Raw genomic sequence first — 21,514 nt, forward strand, 5'->3', positions numbered from 1 at the left:
AAAATATTCGTGAAAGAATACAAACATGGAGAATTACCAACAGACACAAGTTAAGATGGAACCTAAAAATGTGAATGTAAGAGATGGAAAGCTTCGTTTAACAAGGCCATATATCACTGGAAAATGTCGTTAATCATTTCCTGGCCACCATGTGGGAATAACCCAGGAATTATATTTCTACAGGGACTTGCAAACATTTCATTGTAAACATTATTATGTTCAGTGACCAATATAGTAACTCTTTGTTCTGTTTTACTTTATACAGCATTTTTGATTTTTGGATCGTAGCAATTTTGGGTCTGTTTTACTTAATGTAGTCTTGCTCCACGTTGTTTTGGTTTCCCTTTCCTGTATTGCTTCCTCTCACCACTTTCAGGATGTGTAGTGTTTCCTCTATAAACCAATAAATTGGTTGCATGGGGTGTTATTAAAAACTGCCAGACAGACTGAAAAACTGCCATACAAATATAAATGTATGCTTAAGTCAACCCTGCCGTTGTGCGCAGTCGTTTATGGTCACTTTATTTTCATATTTCGTGGTATTACATTGACATGTAATATAATTTTCAGCTCATGATAACTATGATTTTGTTTGCTGTAATTGGCTATGATCCCTCTGCAGTTTCCCGCAAATGAAATATAAAAGTTGTGCACTCCACAAGTCCCACAATAACACAAATTGAATCCATTGCATTTCTCACAAATAGCCTACTAAAGTTTGAGGACTTTCACTGGAACCCAGGGGGAGGTAGATGCTCAAAAAAAGTGTTTCTGGGAGGAGTCCCGCTTTCTTTTTGCAGGATGACACGTGAAACTTTCCCTAGGAGTTGGTTGGTGTGTTTGCAGTGTGCTGTGCGGCTCTCCGTTAACTCGGGAGTCAACCTATAGCGAGAGTACGAGTGTGCCTCTGCCTATTTTTAGAAGTCTACCTAATGGGGGAAAACGAAGGGGCTTAAAGAAACTGCGGAGGAAGGTCTCAACTGCGCTGCCATGAGCTCGCACAACACCGCGAAGTGACGGAATTAAAAAAAAAAGAAAAAAAAGAAGAAAGTTTTCAGAGGTTCAACGCTTTTGCTTCAGCTCAACTTAACTCTGAGTAAAACGCAGTGGCCTCTGGAGAAGTTGCTGCGCAGCACCAATGGCTGCCCAGTGCGACACTTTAAGCGGATACTTGCAGCAGTCGGACCAGGGCTCTAACAGCGAGCGCAGCACCGACTCTCCTCTCCCGGGATCAGAGGAGGATCTGAGCGGCCCCCATCCGCTGCCAGATCCGGAGTGGACTGAGGAGAGGTTTCGGGTGGACCGTAAGAAGTTGGAAGTCATGTTATTAGGTAAATAATTAAGTACAAAGTTAGTGACATGTTTAAGTATTTCATTTAGTAATGCGTTTTTCTTTTCACGTTTCATCTGCCTCCTGACGGCCCTTTGTTCAACTTGGACGTATAAAATGACACTTTCAGGACATAATTATTACTTTAAGTAGCTTAAAATTTCAGGACTCCTTGTCAGCACGACCAGGAAACAGGAGCGTGTCATGTGCGTGATCCGGAACGAATCAATTAGGGCAATTAAGCCGAGTCAATTTGTGCCTTCAGTCAGTGTCACCACCTCATATACTAAAGAAAACGATGTGTTGAGCAGCTAAAGAACTCACTGAGTTTACAGTCATATGGGCGTGCGTGTTGCTTGAAACTAATGTTTGAACATAAGGTCGAAGGGGTCAAAGGCATGAGAGAGGGTTAACCATCACTGATGTACCCGTCGTGCTGTGCCTATGGAGGTAGTAACATGCCCTGACCACAAGCTGTCGCTGCACAAACTCCCATGGCGTGCATTTGTTTGTAGACTAAACTGAAATTGACCCGAACATGCAGTTCATTTACTTCTCAGTAAAACAGTTTGCACACAGAAACAACTGGTGCAGCAGCGTTTGGCGGACTCCAACAAAAATGTTATGAAAAGGAACTGAAAGTTTATAAATAATCATTGAAACTGGTCTAAGTACAGTAGCAACAGTCTCCATTAGAAAATGACATATATTACATTTTCATGACTGTCATGCAGTCTGTCTCAACTCAACACCAGATTTCTTAAAAAAAAAAAAAAAAAAAAAAGTCATCTATCTTTTGTACATTATCATGTCTTTCTTGCATGTGTGCTGTTACTGCATGTTTTCCTCTTGGTGATAAAATTGATCCAGGGTGTGAGCTCTCCTCTAATGACGTGACAGTGAACAGTCAAACAAGCGATGACAAGCTCATAAAGAGAGGCCAGGCCGGGCTCTGTTGAGAGGTCCCTGGAAACTCAGGTTGAGGTCATTTATCACACATTTCAAAACACTGAGTGGAATATTACAGAATTAGGTAAGTCTGCTGGATTCTTGATCAATTCCACAGGAAGACTGTAAGTCAGAGCTGGGAGGCGGCCAAACAAGACCTGTGGAGGAACTGTAATTAAAACAAGCATGATATAAACTGTGTCCACATTGCTGATGAGTATAGCTTTACATTTTTAGCATTGTAACATGGTGAGAGCTGCTCATCAGGAGTATTTAAGTTGTGATTTACATTTGTGACTAACTTTGGGAGTAATCCTCAGCGAGCAGCTGGTCTTGAAGTCAGTTTATCCTTTATGCTATACACACAGACACTTGCACGCACACACGTAGTTCCCCTTGAGAATGTCCTGGTTGCTGCCTCGCTCCTCAGTACATTCCTCAAAGCTCCATGTCATCCCAAACTCTTCCAGGAAAACAACTTAAGCAGAGGCCGGCCCTAAATCTGAGTGTCCCGGACATACCATGCGCCACGTCACGTAGTGTGTCTAAATGTGTCGGTCTGTGCGTCTGTATATGTTATGTATAATATATCCAGTTTACGCAGTCTTTAATTTGGTCTTGTATCTCTGCCAACATCTTGTTTCCCAATAGCTGCTTCATGACATCGGGTCTGACACTGCTCATGTTGACAATGCTGCTGGGATGTAGAATCGAAATACCTGCTGTGTTCCACTGTCTCCTGGTCTTTCTGCTCAGCTGTAGGTTCAGGTTTAAATACCATACTATCTCAACTGTGAAACTGCTTTAACCTTTGATCTCTGACCTTCAGCACGAATCCAGGATGTCTGGTTGCATCATCTGTAACTTGGTTAACTCTGAATAGACACTACACAGTCCTAGCATCTGGTGACACAAAAAGCTTTGGTTAAGGTCTAGATTTGTTTTAACTCCCTGGGGTCAGAGATTCTCGTCTCCTTTTTTGTTCTGTAGCTGTAAGTTTGAATTCAAATCCCAATAAATAGCTCTTTTAGTCTGGTCCAGTTGGGTCAGAGCTGTGTAACATCTGGCTGTGTTTTGATTGGATAAACTGTAGATTTTGACATGGTACATCATGTTCTGAAGCCCTGAGTTTGGACGATAATGAAATAATTTTATGGGAACTCCAGTTTATTTTTACTCTGTGTTTTATTGTGTGTGACGGTATCTCTGGCTTCTTTTTCCTGGAAAATAAAGTGAGCTTGACCCTCGGCAAAGAGCCACAGGTCAAATCATATTGCGGTCACTTCCCTAACAACAATACCTGAGCATCTTTTCTGCTAGATTAGGTCATGGCTGCACTATTTTGCAATTCGAAGGCTTAAATGACCACCTAGTCCAGAATTGTTAAATATCAAAGGTGTTTTTCTGAATTTTTATATTCAGATCCTCTGCCGTGGAAATTGCATTAACAACCACCTCTTATGTCAGTGGCTATTCTTTAAGGAAATTGCGTGTGTGTGTGTGTGTGTGTGTGTGTGTGTGTGTGTGTGTACAGTATGGCTAAACATACACTTTCTTGCGTGTGGATAACACATTTCTGCCGTACACATTTCATTAGAGGTTTTGAGTGAAAGACAAAGACATTTGTTTTTTTTTTCTTTAGACATTGTGGAAAAACTGCACAAAGAACAGGGACATATTGAATATCAGATAAACAATAATATATGGAGGAAATGGATAATTACATTTAAACTGGGTGTGCAACTAATGACTATTTTCATTATTGAAAATTATATTGATCTATTGATTATTTTCTTGAGTGTTTGTTCTATAAAAAGTCACAAAGTAATGAAAAATGCAACGTAGTGCTCATTAAATTTTCCCAGAACCGAAGGTGACATCCTCAAATGTCTTGTTGTCTTGTATGGTCACACAGTCCTAAACCCAAAGATACTCAGTTTATAATGACATAGAAGAGAAAGTCCTAATATTTGAGAAGCTGCAGTTGCAGAATATTTGGCATATTTGCTTAAGAAACAACTTAAATGGGTAATTTATTATCAAAATTATTGCTGAATAACTGTCTGTCGATTTTAACAAATCAATTAACAGACTATTCATCTGTGATCTTTATAACGCATAACAAAAAAAGTTACTACAGCATAAAGATGCTTAGGACTAAAGCAATGATTTTTTTCTTTCTTTATTTTAGATTCATGGATTCAGTTTAATGGCTGCAGTTCAATTTCAGCTGCAGCCAATATGCAGTATGCTAATTAGGCTGTATTGATCAAATCCTTCTATATGTGGTGTCCATTGTACCTAATTCATGATTGGTTGATCTTTGCCTGAATGCTTAATTACCTTTGCTCCGCTGTCTCAGTGTTTCACATTGTTTAGAGAAGCAAGCTAATTGGTATGATTAGGACTGATGGGGTGATGCAGTGTATGTTTGCTCAGACAAATGAGCCCGACGCTTGTGTGTTTACCAAATATTTTGCTTTTGTCCTCGACGTTTTGGCTGAGAGTTTGGGCGGTTTAACTTTTACATTGAATTAGAGAGGCAAACCTGCTGCTGTAAGGCAATTAGCATCAACTTGCTCCACAGATTACATTTTCATTGATTGTGTGTGGTGCGTTGTCTCGTAGATGAGCTGTGACATTGCTGTGAAATCTCTCTGCTCCCAGTTTCTCCCTCTGGGTGCTAAATACAATCGTTTGGAAAGGTTTCAGGAAGTGATTCACTGATTGACTGATGTGGCTGACCATTACAGTTGTTAAGATATAACCAGAAAAACAGAATCTCGTAAGTGCATTAATGATAGTGATTATATTGGCTGTCAATCAGGAATTTGAAGATGTTTTCCTGATGATGATGATGATGGTGATGATGATGATGATAATAAACCTGCCTGTACTGGGAAGGTACACAATGTGGGTCAGAGTGGAACATCAGACTGGTGGAGAGGCGTTTAGTCAGAGGTTGCATAAATTTCGGACAATAAAAATGACCCAGGAGCACTCTGTGCTCATTAAAAGATATTAGTGACTCAACCAGCATTTCCCCACACTGAAGCAAAATCCCAGCGTGCACACTTAAACTACCTTGTATTTGAATCAGCTGTATTTTACTCCCCCGGTCTAGCACAATTTGCATCAGGAGAAAATGGAAATTATTAACTGCTTAGCAATTACAAATTTACTGTCTGTCCCACTGGCAGGGACGCCTGGTTCCTGGGCTCAGGTTGGTAAATAGAGTGTGAAGTGACAACAAAACCTCACCCTGACAGCCATCTGGGTTTACTGTTGTACTGCTGGCACCCTAGAATAGAACTCCCAAGTTAATGGCTTGGAGACCTTGACAGAGGCATGAGAGCTTGAAAGATAATTTTATGTGTAGAGGGAGCAGTGTGAGAGAACTTTTGTGCCTTTTTTTTTTTTACATTCATTATGAAGTTAAGAGACCAGAGGCAAGTGTGGGAAAGAGGTAACATTTTCTCCAACCCTGATTATCCAAATTTATTGTGTTTGCATGTACAACAGGGTTTTCCATGGATTTTTTTTTTTTTTTTAAGTATACATTACCGATGTCTTCTAATGTGTATGGGTCAGTTTGAAGAGCTCTTGCTGTGGGTTTCCCTGCTCAGGCTTGTAATGATGAGAAGTTAGTGCTGTTTCTGACTGTGCATAGCCTCCTGGTGGGCCACTGTGTGCACACATCTTAACAACATGTTTGCTGAGTAACTGCGACAACAACATACAATTAGGCTTAGTGAATCATTTTCTTCATTGAACTAATTTGTTTGCCTGCTCCTAAACCACAGACTATTATTGGGTAGCTTTGTCTCAGAATGTACAAACTGTTGCATTTGGCAGTGAGAAGGGACGAGGTTTTCACATGCATTTTCAGTATGTAGCGATAATGCTATCAGGGTAATACGATACAATACTTCATCTTATATTCTCTGGGTGGAACATACTGATACTAGGACTTGTTTTGAATAAGCACATTGCAATGTTTTCTCACACTCAACTTGGTGTGTAGACCACAGATTGCTCACAGAAGAACATATTATTTTGGAGGCAAGTTGAAACGCTTCCTCTGAGAAAGGAAACTGGTCCTTTCGTGAAAATGTGATTATTATTTTTCAATATCCTTCTGCTTATTGTTTAGAGAATGATTTCTCTGGCTTCACTGCCCACGTAATGAGGAGTGTGTGTGTGTGTGTGTGTGTGTGTGTGTGTGTGTGGTGTGTGTGTGTGTGTGTGTGTGTGAGGGCCTCATCCTCCTCTTCCTCCTGGGTGCTGAGTAAGACTCACAGACAGGAAGTGAGTGTCTTGTGGGGAATGTGCTGCAGGCTTTCTCCTCTCTGCCTCGTTCTCCCCCTCTGTTGCTCCCTCTTGAGCATTCAAAACACTGCTCTGTTGTTCCAGCTTCCATCAGATCCACTATGGAGAAGTTGGACTTCCCTGGGTCATTATCCCTACGCTATAACACAATCCTGACTCCAACCTCCTAACCTAACCAAACCCAGGCAAAAAATATTACTGAATAGACTCGAACATCAGAAGCATTTGTGGTTATGCATCTTGTACTCCTCAGTTTTGCAGCAAAAAAGCACAATGAATTGTATATAATCGCACATCATGATCTCTATAACTGATCCTTACATGTACAATACTGAAGTTTTTTTGATTCTCAGATATAGTGCTGTATGTCATGTAACGCCGTTATATTCAACTATTCCAAAGTGAAAGTAAAGAGGGAGAAGCAGAGAAACCCTACACAGACCACACTTTGGAAAAAATGCAGTAAAGACTGGAAAACAGCAGATAGAGCCAGCACTTGAGAGGAAAATCCCTCTCTCGTGTCGAGATGTGAAAATCCTTTATTCTCTCGCATGAGTTTGTTGGAGATATTGTGATGTTTAAACCAGATTCTGACTGGATTCTGTGCAAAATGTGTTTTTATAGCTGTGACTGTACCAAAGCAGCAGATGATTTTTCTTTTTTCTTTTGGAGGTGCGAGCCACTGGAAGAAATGTTTCCCATTCATGACAACAAAGTAGAGATGCCTTTGCTTCCATAATAGGTTCTGCCTCGTTTGCTTCGCACAGAGTTCAAGTGTGATTGAACTTTGACCTGTGAAATGGCGAGATTCTTCAGTTGTCCATTTGAGGGAAAGAGGAGGATTGACCTGTCGTTGTTCAGGAAATATTGATTGTATTTATTTGTGGTTATCTAATGTCATGCTGAATGAATACACGCTGTAGAGTAAGAGGGGTGCTGCATGGCTTACATTAATAGCAAGGACAAGAATATATGGGGCAAATGAGAGTTTGTGTGTCACGTTCAGCTTGAGGAATCCTGAAATTAGCTTGTTAGCCATGCTAGCTCCAGCAGTTGATGCTGTATTATTTGCAGACCTGCTTACTTTGGTTGAGTAGATGGAGTAAAATTTAGTGAATTAGAATTTTGCTGCTGCATCTTTTGGGAAGCACTGGCGTACATTTCTGAAATGTCAACTTTTCCCAAAACAGCAAAAACAGCCTGTTACGAGCATTCAATCCTTCAGGTCGTCCCAAAGCCTGAAAAGCACCAAATATGGATGTATGTGGTTTTCACTGGACAGCAATATGTCATATTGCCTTTGAGAAAATAATACATATAAACATGTATATACCAGTAGGAAGTAAAATAATTTTGTCTGCTGAATGTTGAGAATTATTTCAACCTGCACCAGAGTGTGCGGCCCAGAGTGTTGATCCAAACTAATGAATCTAAACTGTGTGGAAAGCAAACACACATCAGAACAACTAGTTTCTAATTAAGATGCTTCAGTTGATTTAACTGCTGAATTCTATTCTTCCCTTTGCCCAGTTACCTCTCTTGCCATCTTCCCTCTCTCTCCCTGTCTCTCTCAGGTTTTACTGAAACATGCTGATACAATTAAACAGTTCTATTCAACTTTGCTTACACGTTGAATTCCTTCATCCTGGGCATGATGAAGCTTTCAGGAGCTGTAATATAATTCACCTTCAGTCCGCGGAAAAACCTGTAATTCATTACTCAAGAAAATAAAACCAGGAGTCCTGTTTCAACAGTCCGAGTGGAGCTGGAGTGCTGTGACCCATTTCTATGCTCCTGGAACTGTAAATGGGCTGAAATGAATACCTGTTTTTCTACGTCCCTCAAAGCTCTTTTTCTTCAACCCTTTTCAAAGTGCAGATTTACATTCTGTCTGGTTTGCGGTTGCTATTTTAGAAACGCTTCTCGGAGGGGGCAGCCCTGACTTACGCTGCACGCGTGCGCACTCATGACACACACACTAATACAGAAACACACATGCATGCACACCACCCAGCCCTTAACCCCCCCCCCCCACCCCCCCACCCACCCCCCCACCCCAAGAGCTTTCTGTGTTTATCTTCGGAGAACCTCAGGTTTTGGTTTGTTGTTCTCTCTCCTCATTCAACATCTAGTACAATCTGCCTTTTCTCCACTTGCCTTGATTGAAGAGAAAGCATTTTTATAAGAGCACCTTTTGGATCTACTCCTGGCTGTTACCAGAATACTCTCCACTTGAACAAAAGAGAGAGGCTGGAAAAAAAACAGAAGAAAATGAAATTTCATTTTGCCTAAGTTAGTCCAAGAGCAGGCATTTAATAAAAGGCCATAAATGAATTATCTTTATTTCCTTAGAGCTGTTCTGTTATGTATCAATCCTGTGATTGACATATCAGTGGAGATAACTCTGAGATTGAGTAATAATTGTGTACAGACCCATCATGTCTTCAAACTAAAGATGTGCTATGGTTGAAATGCTGATGTATATGACATGTCAGTGATTTCCCAACAGCATAATGTAATGTTTACAATGCAACTCATGACCTGCAAAGTGAGACCGACTCCCTGTGCTCTGCGGGGGATCTAACACAGTAGATACCAGGCACCAGGAATGTGCAGTGTTGTGTAATCACTTGGCAGCATTCACACAAGGGAGATGAAGGAGGAGATGATAACCCAAACATGTTACCAATAACTTCTTGATGAGGTCTCGTTTCCTGGAGTGGATCATTCTGCTGCAAAGATGCATGTGTTAATGTGAAGTCATAATGGATTTGGTGTTTATGGACACAGTGAAAAACAGTTTTGGCTGGAGAAACTTTAAGTCCATTTCTAATTATTTTTAGACTGTGTCATCTGTGTGACCCTGTGGGTCAGTGGGTTCTAGTTTCTCTGGCAGGCTTTCATCTTTGTCTGCCAAAAAGCAACATCTGGCACTTAGTTCATTTATTTGATAGTACAGTTGCTTGGCAACACAGCGGGAGTTGAGAGGGGCCGTTTTTAAAGTACAGAGGTGATTCGGCACAGAAATACATTGACAGGTGTTTAATTTTGTGGGGAATAACCTCATTACCAAAAATTAGGGAGGTGCTAGTGGTATCAAAGTGTAATGCTATATTCTTTAAGATTTCAGTCCATCTGATTTTAGTAGAACCCGTAGCGACTGACACAAAAGCAACAGGTTTATCTGTTGTAGTGCAGGCAAACAAACTTGTGTTGATTTTAATTAAAGGATCAGTCAAGATTAACTGCAATTGTGATTTGAATTTTGCGCACAGTTATAGGTTGTTAATAGTGAGACTGGTATCAAGATAATAAGATATAAAAAAAAATTAAAAAATACACTCAGACTGGATTACATGCAGCATCCTGGGATTCCCTCATGGATAGGTAGTGGATTCAATTTGAATCCACTGGGGGAATGGCAGACTATGCCACAAACTTCAAGGATTATATCTGGTCATTTTGTGCATAATTACAGAATATATTTGAATGTATATTTGTAGTAGGAGGAATATTCGTCTGCCAGAAAACATTAATAACCCCCCAGTTTTCTTTTAACAAAGATAAAGATGTCTGTGTTGAAAGCTCAGTATACTTCTCTGGCAGTGCTGCTATGAAAGTCCACATAAAGCAGACAGCAAGTTCCGCTGTAGCTGTATACTTTCCCAATCCTTACTTGGTGATTAGATACCACTGTTGTCTTGGAGAAGCAGTGGAAATGTTTCTCAGGCACTGGAGTCTTTTTGTTTAGATGCCAGCCTGCGTAGAGTTTGCCAGAGCGGTTCACACGGAGACTAAAGTGTTGGCTTTTGTCTGTTTTCATGTTGATCTCAACCCTATTACTGCCAACTACTTGTCAGCTGCAAGGTGATGCACGTGTAGAAACATCTTGTCTTTGAAATGAAGCATTTAGGCTTGATTGATGAGAACAGCCGTCGTTAATGGAAAACAGCCTGACTGAATGCTATTGACTGTACTGAATGGGCTGTTTGCTTTGTAGCTTAAACTTATTATATACCTTTCAAACAGGCTTCCTGGATTTAAATTACTCAGTGTGTCTGTGTTCGTGTGTGTGTGCGCGCGCGCGTGCGTGCGTGCGTGCGTGCGTGCATACGTCACCACTCAGAGATTTTTCCAACACTGCTACTGAGGTAGCTATTCCTTTTTTTAAATCTCTGGTTGAATCAGGCTTTGGTGGGTAATGTTGCATGTAAATCAAAGAGCAGAAATGTTTGTTTTTTTTAAAAATAAAATACTGGATCACATTGTGATGAAGTGAATTTGTCATGTGTTTAATCGCTTGATTAGCCAGAATCAGAAATCCCCAGCTAGAGATTTTTTTTTAACTTAAGTTGAACTTCCAGGAAATATACTATATCATGATATACTTTTATATCAGTATTGCAATAAAATATTACATATACCTTGACAGATGTTTAATCCATTTCACCCACCCTGAATGAGTAATACAACAATGTATGGAAACTAATTCAGCCCTTGATAAGTCAAATTGTCTCATAAGCTGCAGTTTCATGTTAAGTTTTGACTGTGACATCTGTTGTTAAGTTAAACAAGGTCACTTTTTCTCTCTAACAATGGCTTCGTATAGGAAAAACCCCTTGTTATAAAAAGAGATGTCATGTGGATTGCAGATAATGAAGTAATTGCTATTTTTTTTTTCTTTTATCCGAATCTTGGTTGAAACAATTATCCCGTCTTAGTCAGGCCTGCAGATGTCATATTTGCACAATACAATAACATGTATTAATGAGCAATGGGTGCTGCATTGCATGTGTTTTGCTTCGGCTCCTTGAGGCCCTCTCACCACCTCCATGTTGAATCAGCTGAGAGCTGCACTGGAGGGACAGACATTGGAAAGCTGGTGTGAAAACATTGTGCTCTCCCACCCCTTTTCAAAAAAGTATAGGAAATGTAGTTTCTTTTGTAGTAGTCGTCGTCTTCTCAGCCAAGGGGAGGTGGGGGATCATAAGTCTGGCTTTAATATTAATCCGTCTCACTTTGGAGGCATGTGAGCAGATGGTGGACTGAGATGTCAAACTTTTGCTAGATTAGAGTTGTCATGTGTTTTGAAATCCTATCCAAGGGAAGTAGAATTTTAATGCGTGCGTAGACTTTTCTGTGAATGTCCCAAGTTTCACCTTAAGTCCTTGTGTGATTATTGCCAGTGCAGAGGATTTTGTCTAAGCAGCTCTGCAGTTTAGAGATTTAGCTGGTGCCTTTAGGGGCTCTCTTTTGCTTTTTGTAATCTAAAAGCTCCTGTCTTCATGGAGATCCTTTGACAATATAAGCTCTCGCCCAGTAATTCTGGCACAGCATGAATATCAGGGTAACCAGGTGTGTAAATTCTCCCTCCATTATTTGATGGTTATAGAGTGACTGATATAGCATGTTAGAAATATTATTTCTTACATTTGAGCTTGAGGTATTTGCCCACTTGTTGGAAAAGTCATAGTGAGTTTGTCAACTCTAATTTGGCTTTTGTTACTGCTACTACTATTTTCAATCTTTCCATTAAAGCTTCATAGTGTAGAAACTGACACCAGTTTATATTGAAAATATTCATGTCAAAAATGTCTTTTGATTTATTAGGGCTTATGTCTCTATTGTTTGTTTGATTGTTGTGTGTGGATTGAAGCCATAACTGTAGAAATCAACGCTGTTTACATTCCTTCAGTGTCAAAGCAGCGGAATCTCCCAGAAACTTAGTCTCTCCACAAAATAATGGATACCAGACCCTGGTCCATCTGCCAGCTTTGAGTCGTTTATATCTTTCCATTGCAACTTCTCTGTTCGTTCTTTACATGCTGTGGCAGTGTTTTGGTACATTTAAACAATTATATGGAGCGAATTAGAGGGTGTGGATCTCATTAAATGCAACCATCATGTTTACCTTGTCAGATTAATAGACAGTTTAGATAACTGCTTTACATCAGTGCCACATTATTTGTCCAATATATTAAAAAAAAAACACCAGAGGACGGAATCGATTGCAACATGTGATCTGTGCTCAGGGGTCTCGTATTGTTTTTCAGCCGTGATGCCTTTACAATCTGCTGTGCTGCGAGGGAGGAGCCCTACATTGTCCTTGTATAACCTGGATGAGAAAAACATTATTAGACCACTATTCTAACACTTGAGAAACATATGAAACACAGTCTCGTTGATACAAACCAGAGCTACCCAACACTGAAAAATATACTTTAAACTAGGGATGTGCTCTTCAACTCTTGTCCAACCATTTGGTCGTTTTTACTTAGGGAAGGCCTATAATTTAAACTGGGTTTTTTGGTTGGCAGACAAAATAATAGGCTTCTTGTCTTGGTTATCTAAGTAATGAGGCATGAGCTATGCATTTTTGTGGTAAAATGCCTGTCAATTCTTTGAGTGAAGGAGACGAATGAAAAAGATCTCTCTGGTCTCCTTCTGCCCTTCTCATCTTTTGTTGGCAAAGCAAATCTACAAGCAAACGTTTTAAAGAGAACCTGAATTTTTTGACCACTATATTTGAATTTGGTGGTTTCCCGCGTTGAAAAGTTTGCCAGTCAGCAGCTGACTTTCAAATTTCAGTGCTCCATTGAATGCATCATTAACTTTAATACAAAGTCAGCAGTGATCAAAAATATATGCAACTTGTAGTTAGCGGACTCAAACATGCAAAACCATCATGACCCCTTTTTAATGGTCTAACACAGTGCTGAAGTAGCCTTATAATCACACCAGTGTTTCCTATACGTTGATTTATTAGTAGCTGCCGGGTCAATCGACATTGACCGCCACATTGGCGGCACTCACAAATAAATATAAATCAGTTTTACTGTTTCACACCAGCAGAAACAACTTTTGTAGCTTCAGTGATTTCATCCATCTTTGTCTCCACATGATGACATCTCCATTCTTAAGCCCACCTACAAAGCTCTCATTGGCTCAGTGGTTTTTTCAACGAGGGAAACGACATCAATGAACACAACAAATAACCTTCCATTCAGAGGTCTTGAGCCAGGCTGGCGCTCAGGGTAATGACGTTTGTCTGCTCCAAGAAGCTCTAGTAGCTGCAAATGCCTCAACTATCTATTGCCTTACATCAAACAAAGAGCAGAATTCAAGTCGAACATGTTGTCATGAACCAATTACTTATTTGTTTTAACGTATAGCTCAGTGCAGATTTAGAAAGTCTACATTCGGTAATATATCCCAGAGCTCATAGGAGACCACACTGTACCCCTCCTGTCTCTGCACTGGGTTCTCCCATGGTCAGTTAACACACCACACATGAGCCAACAGGATGTTTTGCTCTCAGCACATGGCTCATGTTTTCACTCATGTTTCATATCAGATTCTTTTCAGCTCCACACACACACACACACACACACACACACACACACACACACACACACACACACAAAAACCGCTGTGTGTATAAAGGTTAAGAAGCAAATACATTTTCTTTAACTATTTGTTTCCTGAAAAATCACAAATCATAATTTGGCCTCATTTGATCTTCTTGTTTGACTTTGACATTAGAGTTGTTTGAATTCACCAGTTGCTACTATACATGTCTGACTGCATATTAGGAGCATGTGTGATCATCAGTTTGTAATGCATTCTTGTATGTGCATGGTTGCTTTGGAGAAGAGGAGCATATAATTCAGTGTGTGGATAAATTGCATGTCACAGCTGTCAAAGTGTTATTGAAGTAGTATTAAAATGTACAGTTTGTTGGTTTGTGTTTTACTCGGTCTAAGTGTTGTACTTTCTTGCCAAGCATCACTTTTGCGGTAGCTGCACATCTTCGCTTTTGTCACTTTGCCTGACAGCATCTCCACAACTCAGGCAGGCATAAAGCAGAGGCTGTGTTTTTCTTTTCTCTTCTTCATACATGTTTCCTCTGTGAATAATAAGAGACATCTGTTACCTCTCCATGACAGTTCAAGTGAAACGTATAAGCTATAGTGTATGATCAAAGCAGCTCACTTAGAATATTATTGTCCTAATGCAAATGATGTTTGTAAGTGGCATTTTAATTGGCTTACCATGCACCCTGCCTCATTAATTTGCCACTGACAGATACTTTACCTTCGGGATTTACTTTTGTTTAGTCGATGAAAGAATAGAAACCACAAAGAAAAATGATTCACTTGCTTTACTAAACTGTTTCAGTAAACCAAGCGGGGGGAAAAAACAGGCTGTTGGCTGTTACTGCACTTCTTTTTGTTTGTCTTAGTTCCTACAGGAAGCACTTCCAGTAACATGGTATTTCATGGTCTTGGATAACTTCAGGCCATCTGAGAACTGAGCACTTCTCTCAGAGCTGTTAAATCCAAGGGAGCTGTTTATACTAAACTAGATATTGGATGGAAACACTTAAAGCTACTGTCATATAGTCATAACCAAATACGTTTGCTTTTGTGTGAATGCAGACTGTTTGATCTTCAGATAGAGCCATAATTAGGGCTGCTACTAACACTCATTTTCAGTTTTAGTGAATCTATTGATCATTTTTCAATTCAGTAGTTATCCTGTAAATTTCATAGATAATGAAAAGTATCTCATCCACTTGCAATCTTAAACTTCATTATTTTTGTCTGATAGTCAAAAAGCCAAATGTGTTTAATTTACAATCATATGAGATTAGGAAAAGCAAAAACTTATTGAGCTTGGCAAGCTGTGACCAAGTATTTTTTTATTACCGAAAAAATTACTTGCTAACCAATCAGTTGTCAAATTTGTATACTAATATCGTCTTTGTTATTGTTTCAGCTGTAGTCCTGACTCTCAAATGAACTTTAAAGTGTTGAAGTCAGTCTATATCAGTGTTCTTGGCTAGCTGCATGCTGTTTCTGCTGTCTTCACCCTTATCTGTATCATTCTTCATCTGATTATCCAAAGCATTTGGATGCATGCCGTGTGCATCACTGTGAGTATTAGCCACTTGGTGAGATTACTGTAACTTTTAAACAAAAATTCAGAGGCTCTTGAAGCAGCTGAGCAAAGCATCCGACTTTGTCATTTCCCCATCTGTGACAGTTTCCATCTGTTGATACTGCTGCTCTTTCATGGGAGTCACAACAGGAGGAGTTTTCTTTGACGAGTGTGTCCAAAGCAGGTAATGTGATGTGGAGTATTGAACTGGATATTGTCCTGTTACGACTGAGGCTGTGCTGTAGATTAAGCAGGATAAGAATGACAGAAGGGTGATTGTCGGTGGTTGGAACATTTTTCATTTCTTTGACTGCTTTATGAAAACTGACTCTGACATGCTGTGAAACTATTGTACATTGTACATTGGACATCAGTTTCTAATATACTGTACATCCTTATTAAATTTCCCTTAATTCATCTTTTATCAGTGTAATGGAGTGCTGAGCATTTGATGTACACAAATTTAATTTGAAATTAATTTACCTTTGAGCCCAGGCAGACCACTCTGCATGTCTTCGTAAACTGTGGCTTGCACTTGTTTACTGAGCAGCCTGTGTAAGTACAAACACGTGTTAGATGCTCATGATGCCGGAATTACTGCATCGCTACAGGCCATAACGTCGGCTCTGGTTGAAAATGAAGCTGGTCAAGGAGGGTTTTCATTTTCTCATTTTGTTCCTTGAAAAGTGGTGTTGATGGGGAAAATCATAACAATGCCTTTCCACATCCAGGTTTCACATCATCGTCTTATCTGTGTGTATCTGCATGCTTTCTACACACCTTCTAAGTTGCTAGATTAGCTCACTTTCAAGGAAGAATTTCCCATTGTGACTCATACTTACAGTGATGACATGTTTTCAGTCTGGCGGAGAAAATGTCATTATTAGTCATCATTGAAACAAAAGTACTAATAAAGAGATTCTGTCTCTCCAAATCAGCCTTCTTTGCCCCTGAACTAATATTTTGCAGATATACAGTAAGTTCACAATACACCAAAAAAAGTCATTTTTTTGTGTTTTTGTTTTTGTGTGTGGTTGCAAAGAATATTTTTGAAGTATAGTGTGCAGGGCAGGGACTAATAACTTTTTTCTATATCAATTAATCTGTGAATTATTTTCTGCTCATCACATTTTCCTAAAGCCCGAGGTGACGTTTTGCAGTCAAAATCACAAAGATATTGAATTTACTGCCACATACGAAAACCAGCACATCATTACAACTGAGAAGTTGAAAGTAGAGAATGTTTGGTTAATTGGTTATCAAAATAGTTGCTGATAAATGTTCTGTCGAACGACTACATTTTCTTCAGCTTCATCCAGACATGAAAAGTCCTTAATCACTTTATGATGAAAGTATAAAAATAATAAAAATAAACGAGTTCTCTCCTTCAAATGAAACAAAGCAGGATTTTGGGTTTCTTTTAGTCATGATATCGTTCTCGCACCAAGTTCAGCATTTATGACTGAGCTGTATAACCCACATCGACTCTGCTGTTGCTCCTGACCCAGATTTGCACAGACAGCAGCACATCCATCTCGGGAACGTTGGCTGAAACGCATCATTAAACCTTCCCTGTACTCCCAAATGACAGAGGAACATGAGAATCCTCCTTGGAGAGCAGATATGTATTTTGTATCAACAGAGCTGCCACAGCTTGAAGGACTTGCAGATGTGTTTTTAGTGACTACAGGTCTGACTTACTTTGGTAGTTGGCCCTCTGTTTCTCTGCAGCTTACTGTATCATCTGAGGGAAGTTTCTTGGCTTTTTTACCCGGTCTGAAAAAGGCTTTAAAACAACAGGGCTCTTCTTAGTGCTTATTTTGTTTACAGGTTGTTCACAAGTTTTCATATACTGCTGTGTAGTTCCCAGAGCGGGAAGTGTACAGTGTGCTGACAGACAAATTTCAAAAGTGTTAAAACCTCTTTTAAGACGTGTGAAACTGACACCAGTTGACCCAAGTGTGGTATGAAATATTCCATTAACGGCTACTGTAAAAAGCCCAAATATTTTCACAGTATCCATCAATTTGTTACACGGAAGCTGTGTCCAATCTCTTGGATTATAGAAAATGACTTGGAACATTTTATTCCATTCCTGCAAATGAGCAGCATGAGTAGCTGTGCCAAACACAATATCCAAAGAAATGGAGATCCACCATAAACACAACTCTGAGTGAAGATACCGTAACATTTTGAGGAGACCGGATAATCTGTGTGTGATTTGGCTGTGTTGAGGTTACATTGTGTATTCAAAAACTGAGTGGCTCTGTGTGGTTTTATGAATTTATTTTTCTCTTTCTCTGTCTCACTCTAGCTGCCTCTGAGGGGAGAGTCAATGGCGGGGAGGATTTCTTTCAGAAGGTGAGTGTGTAGTCTGCGCTTGGGATAGTGTTTGCTTTGTCTCTGGGTTGCGTTCAAGCCCACTGAGCAGCGCTTCTCCCTTTGGTAAGGGAGCAGATGTCAGGTGCTCCTCCAGTCACTCGCAATTACAAATCAAAACAAACAAAAACAATGGAACGAAAGTGACGTGAAATCACTCCGGGGCTCTGATCCTATAACGCAGCTGACACAACACTGTGAGCCTTTCTCACTTACATAATGTACCATAATACGCCTGATCATCTCTACAGTTTAGGAAGAGAGACTGATCAGTCCAGTGCTGCCTCACTGGTTTTTCTTTGTCACTGATTTAATTAATGTCCAGAAGCTTCATTATGTGCAATGAAATAACGATTTGCCTCAGTGATCTTAAATAATCTTGAATGGGATTTTTTTTTTTCCACTGCTTGCTCACATTGTCCTCACTGATCAGTCAAGTGTGTGACCCTGCCTGGTTTTAAAGAGTTGGTGTAGTTTAAATAGTTCCTTTTGTGAATTAATGGTCTTTTCATACAAGTCATAACTACAAAGATTAGTTTTTAGCAAGCACATGTCCTATTAAAGCCTCCATGTCTCTAACAATGAAATCATTTCCGAACATTCATTCATCACGCAGCAGTGAGTTTCCTTTTATTTGTACAGCGAGTCCTGACCAATATAAACCTCATAAAACAATGATCCTGGTTTCCCCAATTAGACAGTTAGAAACTGATGCTTTCATACATATGTAATGAGTCATTTTTATTTATCAGTTAACATCATACAAAGTGCAGTAAACAGAAAGCATTTAAATCAAATCAGTATTTAGGTGTGACTGTCCTTTTCGGCTTTACAACAACACCACTTCTCCTTTTTTAAGGTAGTTGGCAGGTTGTTCCAGGCATCTTGGAGAACTTGCCAACTTGTCTGGGTCTTCATGTGATGCCAGACTGACTCCATGATGTTGAGATCAGGGCTCTGTGTGGTGTGTGTGTGTGTGTGTGGGGGGGGGGGGGGGGGGGGTAGTTCTTATGGTAGTTCTTTATGACTCTGGCTGAATGTCTGGGGTTGTTTTCATGCTGCACAGTGAATTTTAACTTCCCTGATGCTACGTGATGGATAAGAATCGAAACATTCACTTGTGTATATCTGTCTAAAAAAAAAAAAATGATCATGAAAAAATGTTTTTGCCTTATTGCCCAACCCTAATCTTGAAACAGTTCATTGCATTTGTGCAACAATGTTTGACCACGGTTGGCCTCATTATCAGGAAAATCAGCCATTAGCAGTAGATGAGAGAGTGTTCATGTCTTACAAACTGGCAAAGAAATAACCCTGATACACTCCATTTGTTTAATTTAAACCCTAACTTGTGTGTGTGTGTGTGTGTGTGTGTGTGTGTGTGTGCGTGTGTGCGTGTGTGTGTGTGTGCGCGCGTGTGCGTGCGCGTGTGTGATTTCAGTGTCACATGGCGCTGAAAGTGAAAACAATCACACTCTCAACAATCGAAGTTAACCATTAGCCTTCATTGAGTTTGGGCAGCAGTTACTATGAAGGCATCTTGTTAATTACGTGGTTCTCTTTTAAATTTCTCAAGTGGATTTGTTGGTGTTTAAAATTCAGTTTCCTGAGTATGTTAAACTCCCTCTATAGTATGTTAATGGCTGTAATGAAATAAATGATGGATAGTGGTTTGTTTAAGCATTTCCCTTTTGTCTATTTTCCGTATTTGGTTTTGGAGGTTAGGAAGCTGAGTTAAATGTCAAAGAAGGAGGCAATTTAACTGTCCCTGAAGTCGATTTCAAAAACCAAGTAATGCAAACCAGGCGCCTTAAGATTCCCCTCCTTGGAATTTTAACAAGAACTCTAGCTATACTGTTGCTCCTTCTCTGCCCCCTTTGGTTTGAATATAACTGTAATGTGTAAGACATCCAGTGTAGGTGTCTACCTCGCTCCACACAGATATTCTGACAAAATACGGCTGCTGGTGTATCAGCTTTGGCAGTCACGGTTTATAAAGTCTGTGGCTGTAATATTGTCACAGCTCGTTCAAAGAAACTGTGGTTACCAAAGGTTAAATTGTCAATTAGAAATTAGTGTGCAGCTGTTTGGGTTGGCAGGCTGTGGAGGGGCAGTAAAGGAGGAGTGCTAAAGTCATGTTTTTATTGTAGAATTTCCATTTGGATAACTCTGTATAGTTTCCCTCTGATAGCGTGATCACCATACATGCCCAATTAAAGTCAGGAAAATAAACAGAGTGCGACTCTGGAACAGTATTGTTGAAAGAATATGGATGAGGTGTGTGAAATACCTTGAAGTTGATGAAAATGGAAACTCTTAGTTGGACCGCTTCCTGCCTGTCCAACACACCCATGTGCCACACACACTCAGTGAGACTAATAAAGTACACGCGTAGCAACGCTGTCCCACACCTAAGGAGGCATATGGTCATTTCTGACGCACACACTTTTTTTTACATACAAGGCTTTGGGAAAGAGATTTTGAAGTTGCCTCAGCAGTGAGATTTCGAGTTCAGTCGCTGACGAGAGCAACATAAAATGGTCCGCCCCCGCACTTTCTCCCCGGTCCCTGTGGTTGATCAAACCCTCTTACTCAGTGTCTGCTGGACTTCCTTTGAGTCCAGAGAAACGTTTTGTAATAGAGAGCGAACAGTCCGCCCTCTTCATGCAGTCAGTGAAAAAGTAAAAAGGATTGCAGACAAAGTGGGACCACAGGAGGGTGCCACAGCTGGGAAATTAGGAAATGTGCAAGTCCCTTCAGCTCACATGGGGGAAACGCAGCAGCTACATGCCCCTCTTTCTTTTCAGTCTTTGTTTTGGTCTCCAGTCTCTGCCGCATGTTTTCCCTCCTTCTCTTCCCTCATCCCCCCCCCCTCCCTCCCGCTGTTTGAGTGTTGTTTCATCTTTTCACTCGATTAAACCACTGGTGTGTCATTGTTATCAGTCTGGTATAACGAGGGGATTTCTCTATTAATGACGTGCCTGATTGTTGAACAGAAAACCCTGCATCAGTGGACAGATAAACACTCTGTTTTGCAGTGAAAGTTTTGGACTGTGAACTGTTGCAGTGTCAAATCATGAACAGACCAATAAGCCGTTTGGAGAGCTGCGCACAAGTCGAGCTGTGGGACAGTGAAGAGCCGGGAAGCTCGGCTGGTTGAGGCGATAACTGTGCACCACAGAAGAGCTTGGAGTGGATTTTAGTTGAGACAGGCCTTTGAACCCCCAGCCAGTTCAACTCTGATCCCCCACTCCCCCCACACACACCACACCACCCCCTCTTCCATCTCTCCTTCCCAGCAGTTGTGGTTCTGTAAATAATGCCAGGCGTGATATGTAAGTGCCAGCACACTCAGATCTCAGGCCAGGCGTAATTCATTTCATTTGGTTTACGGCGTTGGCGCTTCTTGTATTTCGCTGCGCTGACACAGGGCAAATAGGAAATTTAAGACTGTCAGGATGACATATTTGGTTGGTAAAAAATTGTGAGATGTTGACATAACTAGGTCAGTATGAGTGCCATCAAAGCAAAACATATATAAACAAATGTTTGTGTTTTATCAAGCAGCTTGAATTAGTTTATCATACT

The 21,514-nt window shown here is 40.3% G+C and overlaps 1 protein-coding gene across 1 annotated transcript in view; it reads left to right on the top strand.

The window, feature by feature from the left end:
• The first annotated feature begins 782 nt into the window (after positions 1-782).
• Positions 783-21,514, top strand: part of LOC130181329 (protein bicaudal C homolog 1-like) — a 54,732-nt gene continuing 34,000 nt past the window's right edge. Inside the window, exons 1-2 of the mRNA XM_056395420.1 lie at positions 783-1,331; positions 17,862-17,908. Of these exons, the coding sequence (XP_056251395.1) occupies positions 1,139-1,331; positions 17,862-17,908 (240 nt within the window). The 5' untranslated portion in view covers positions 783-1,138. The remainder of the gene's footprint in view (positions 1,332-17,861; positions 17,909-21,514) is intronic.

Source organism: Seriola aureovittata, chromosome 14 (assembly GCF_021018895.1).
Source record: "Seriola aureovittata isolate HTS-2021-v1 ecotype China chromosome 14, ASM2101889v1, whole genome shotgun sequence".
NCBI lineage: Eukaryota > Metazoa > Chordata > Actinopteri > Carangiformes > Carangidae > Seriola > Seriola aureovittata.